General features: G+C 37.4%; 1 protein-coding gene across 1 annotated transcript in view; it reads right to left on the reverse strand.

Moving 5' to 3' along the window:
• LOC137634954 (uncharacterized) overlaps positions 1–5,000 on the reverse strand; it is an 18,067-nt gene that overhangs the window by 3,488 nt on the left and 9,579 nt on the right. The window contains exons 2-4 of the mRNA XM_068367521.1: positions 3,274–3,410; positions 2,730–2,887; positions 680–1,324 (exon numbers count right to left, since the gene is read on the reverse strand). Of these exons, the coding sequence (XP_068223622.1) occupies positions 680–1,324; positions 2,730–2,887; positions 3,274–3,400 (930 nt within the window). The 5' untranslated portion in view covers positions 3,401–3,410. The remainder of the gene's footprint in view (positions 1–679; positions 1,325–2,729; positions 2,888–3,273; positions 3,411–5,000) is intronic.

A 5,000-nucleotide genomic window follows, 5' to 3' on the forward strand; every position in this document is an offset into this window, starting at 1 on the left:
GTTATGTCTGCACAATATTCTACTGCTAAAGTTATGTCTCATGGTCTTCTTTTACTACTGCAGTGTCTACACAGTCTTCTGTTGCTAGAATTGAGTCTACGTGGTCTTTTGATGTTAAATTTAGGTATACATGGTCTTCTTTTCCCAAAATTAGGACTATATATTCTTCTTTTGCTAATGTTACGTCTTCACAGTCTTCTGCTGCTAAAGTTAGTTTTCATGATCTTCGTCTAAAGTTAGGTCTACACGATCTTCTTTTGCTAATGTTAGTTCTAAACAGTTTCTTGACGCTAAATTTAGGCCTACATAATCTTCTTCATCTAAAGCTAGGTCTGCATGGTCTTCTTATTTTGGTAATGTTAGTTCTACACAGTCTCCTGATGCTAAAGTTGGGTCTACATGGTCTTCTCTGGCTAAAGTCGTGTATAAATGATCTTTGGGTAAAGGTAGGACTGCATCGTCTACTATCTGCATATTTTTTTTTATTTTAATCAGTTAGCTATTCACAAGAGATTTCACATAGACGGGATAGTCACATGTAAGCTAGTAACCAACAAAAAGAGAACCAACACCACTCCTAATCAGCAATATTTTCCTATCAATCTAAAAGGGCAAGATTAACTTTCAAGAGTTTAATTGTAAAAAAAAAGTTGTTTAGTATTATTGTATTTGTTCATACTTGACTAATTCCTCTTCCAATAGTCCTGATGAATTCTGGATACCTCACAACCAGGACCTCTGACGTACTAGGAGAGCTCAAGGTGTTCACTGGACCTGCTCCTCCTTTTGGATAGCCAAAACCAGGATTTGGATATAACCAGCCAGCAAATGGATTGAAGATGCCTGCGCCATGGGTATCGGATTGCTCGGGAGGTGGTTTGCCGTAAGTCACAGAGACAATGCCGTCATTATGGCCAGTCCCTGCAGAACTGGCTTGGTTGCCTAAATAAGAGCCAAGACCAGGCTTATTCCCAAGTCCGGTTCCAGGGCCTCCTGCAAGTCCTGTGCCAAGGCCTGGAAGAGTGGGAAGACTGGGAAGACTGGGAAGGCTGGGAAGACTTGGGAGGGGCAAGCTAGGATTAGGGCCACTTCCCAATCCCCACGATCCCTTAAATGGGTCTGTAAGCCATCCCAAGCCCCAGCCTGAGCCTAAGCCTGCGCCTAAGCCTGCGCCTGAGCCTAAGCCTCCGGCTAGGCCTGGCCCAGCTGCGCCCGTGAGGCCACCTTTATCTCCCCCTAGACCACCGAGACCGAGACCACCTAAGTTTGGCTTGAGACCGGCAAGTGGGAGTGTTGTTGGTGCTGGTAGAGGCAAGAGAGGTGCCTGAAATTGTAATGGTTTCATGAAGGTTTTTGCATCTACAAATGCTAAGAGCAATAACTTGTTCTGCTATATTACTATAGTTGCCGCAAAGATCCTTAGTGAAACAAGCCCCGCCCCTTGATGATGTCATGGTAAATTATGTTGTCGCTGCATTAATAGCTTTCACAACACATCCCCTTAAAGCAATTTTAGGTAGTATAGTTTGAAATTTGTGAGGCAATGTATTGTGACCGCTGCTAACGTAGAAGACAACTTGATTGGCTATGACGTCATCAGGGGTGGGGTTTATTTCGCCCGGAATCTTTGCGGCGACTATAGCTAGGTCGAAAAACAATAGTATGATAACAACTCTGTCTTCATTTATTAATTTATTACATAATTACCCTTACCTAATGTTATTATATTATTCATCACATCAGTTATGCAAACAGTTGATACAAATATAATCAAATTTTTCAATTATATAGGCAGAAGAATATATTGTTAATTGAAATCAGATTGAAATTCAGTGTTACCAAGTAAACATTTCCATAAGTAAAGCAAAAATAAGATATAAATCAATTTATGTTAAATCTTAATATATTTTCAGTTTTGATAATATAAAATATTCATTACATTAACTACTGCTGCATTTACTGTACTTTCAAGAGCTTGAAGCCCAAGTTCTTTTTTTTTTTTTTTTTTTTTTTTTTTGTACACCTTTGAACTATTTTTTTAATGATGAAACTGTCATGAAAAACTTTTACCCTTCATAAGTCTGCTGTACAGTTGGCTTCACTAATTCCGGTACAATGACGACTCCTTAGCTTCCCGTGAAGTGTACCGGAATTAATGAAGCCAACTGTACAACACGGAATTTGTCGAATCCATATCTAAACTCTGATCAAATGAGTAATTTCTTTGACTTTGAGCTCTTCTCCCTATACCTTCTGGCTTTTACTTGTATCCGAACTCAATGTTTTCAAACACCTAAATCGTGTTTAAAAATGTGGACTCCATTTATGCTGAGGGCAAATTCTATTTGACCAATGCCTTCAGATATCTAAAATCTTTGTCCTATTACATATATCTGTTAATTGTCTGACTCCGAATCTAATTTAGCTTTCGTCTTTCTAAACCTAGATCTATAAAAATCTTTGCTCTCACTTATACTTATAAATAGTCTCAGTTCAAATTATATCTGGCTTACGCCTTCAAATATAAATCTAAACAATACTTATTCTGATTTTAACATATAGCAATAGTTGATCGCGAACATTTTTTTTTTTACTTACGTCTAAAAACAAATTTTAAAGTCACAGTTCTTTTTAAATATATTTACTTTTAGGTGTCTGCCTACAAAATCTAGTTGCGTAGGCCTAAGTCTGCAATAAAATAAAAATCTTTGTTGTCTTTAGGTACTTACTACACCTGTCCCGGCTCCTTGACCAAGGCCCCCATGACTTTTCGAGATGGTGATAACGACATCAGTGTCCCTAAAATTCTTGTCAGTCTTTCTCCGGCCCTCCTCCTGCAGGACTTCTTCCCCGACGGGTTCGACGGAAGAGCGAGCAGGAACATGTCCTATTAGGTCGAAGGAATGCGTCAGTCAAGGGATCAGGCCTAGAGCGTGTATCATAGACATGTCATTGTAGGGTCAAGGATTTTTACTCTTTTAGGACAGAATTGTCTGGAATGTTGTCTGTTATTTTGTTTATCAGTTATTAGGTCTGACATGACAGCCTAACTTGACAGCCTAACCAAGAGAATGACAGACAGAGATAAGAGATTTCAAAATGCACATTAGAAGGTATGAAAAGGAAATTATCAAGTCATCGGGAGAAATTTACAAACTAGCGATGGAATAGGAGAAAGTTTTTAAGGTACCCCACAAAAAAAAACAGGGGTTCTCTCTCTCTCTCTCTCTCTCTCTCTCTCTCTCTCTCTCTCTCTCTCTCTCTCTCTCTCACCTGGCTGGATATCAGGATAACTGTCTAAACCGAGCCAATCGACGATTCCTCTCCCCGTCTCATATTTCGAGGAAACTCCCACGACGCTGAAAGCCGCCGTCAAGGCGATCGCTATGTGAAACCGCATTCTCCGTCACCTAAGAAGAGGGAAAGAAAAACATTAATAATATCCCATCAGTGGTACTTCATGGTCAATGCTGTTACGTGCCAGTAAATACATACGTTTCAATATATGTATTTTAGATTTGTGCTTGAAAGTGAAGTTATCTACACACACACACACACACACACACACACATATATATATATATATATATATATATATATATATATATATATATATATACCTTTTTTTCTAAATAAGAATGGAATCATGATCAACTACGTATCATTTTCTTCCTTACATAATAATTGTTATAGAATGTTGCTCAAATTTCGGAATTTCATCCTAATTGTGCTCTGACATTAACAATGAGTTAGTATTTTCATTACAGAATAATCACTTTCAACTTGTCAACTTTCTATAGGCCTATAGTTCAGAATAAACGAAGGATCATAAGAAGGATACTGAATATCTGATTGGTGGCTAAAGGATGACCTAGGGAGTGACATGGCAGTGCTTGAGTGCACCGTCCTGAGTGTACCCTGAGTGAGGGTACTCGAACCCATGCCAGTGGAAGACCCAGAGTGCCATAGCCTCTGTACCATGGTCTTTCACTTCTTGGGGTAGAGTTCTGTTCCTTGAGGGTACACTCTGACACACTATTCTATCTTATTTCTCTTCCTATTGTTTTTTAAATTATTTATAGTTTATATATGAAAGATTTATTTTAGTGTTGTTACTGTTCTTAAAATGTTTGATCTTAATCGTTAATTACATCTCTTGCAATTTCTTAATTTCTTCTCCTCACTGGGCTATTTTCCCTGTTGGATCCCTTGGGCTTATAGCATCCTGCTTCTCCAACTAGAGTTGTGGCTTAGCAAGTAATAATAATAATAATAATAATAATAATAATAATGATGATTCACAAAGTGCAACCTGCAACTCAACACTTTATTGTGAAAGCACCTATATGGTTAATAGTAATTGCACGTAGCAGAAAAAACAAATGCCATGCGATATGTAAAATGGTGCAACTATCATAAATTGCATGTAATAGAAACTCGATTCATCTTAAAAATAAGAAAAGAATGAAAAGATATAAGAAAGAAAAGATGTAGAATGTCTGCTACTTACAGGGAAACCGCATTAAAAAAAAAAAGAAAAAAAAAGAAAAAAAAAAGAAAAAATCTGATTTATATTACGGGTAAATGTCAAGTATTATTATTACTGATATAAGTCTCATGATCTTCATTAATCTGGATGACGTCATTGTATTTCTTTTTGCTATCAGACTTTATGAAGACCGTCAAGATGAAAAAGTTATTAACTTGGCGAGCAATGTTTCATGGAATATTATACCAATATTTGAAAGAAAAACAATAAGGAGAGGATGGAAATGTAATCAATATTCAATTGATAGATCATCACAAATCATACTTTAGAAATGGAAGAATAATGAAGAAAACTGGAATAAAGTAGGTTCAATCATTTTCCTTCTTTTCGCGATCCTTCCCAGACCTCTTCAAACTAAATATTCCAGGAAGAGGGGGGGAATGTCAAGGTCCGCAGCTCGATCAGTATTGAATACAAATTGATCATACTGTTACGAGTCATGCGTGTTACG

This window comes from Palaemon carinicauda, chromosome 45 (genome assembly GCF_036898095.1).
Source record: "Palaemon carinicauda isolate YSFRI2023 chromosome 45, ASM3689809v2, whole genome shotgun sequence".
NCBI lineage: Eukaryota > Metazoa > Arthropoda > Malacostraca > Decapoda > Palaemonidae > Palaemon > Palaemon carinicauda.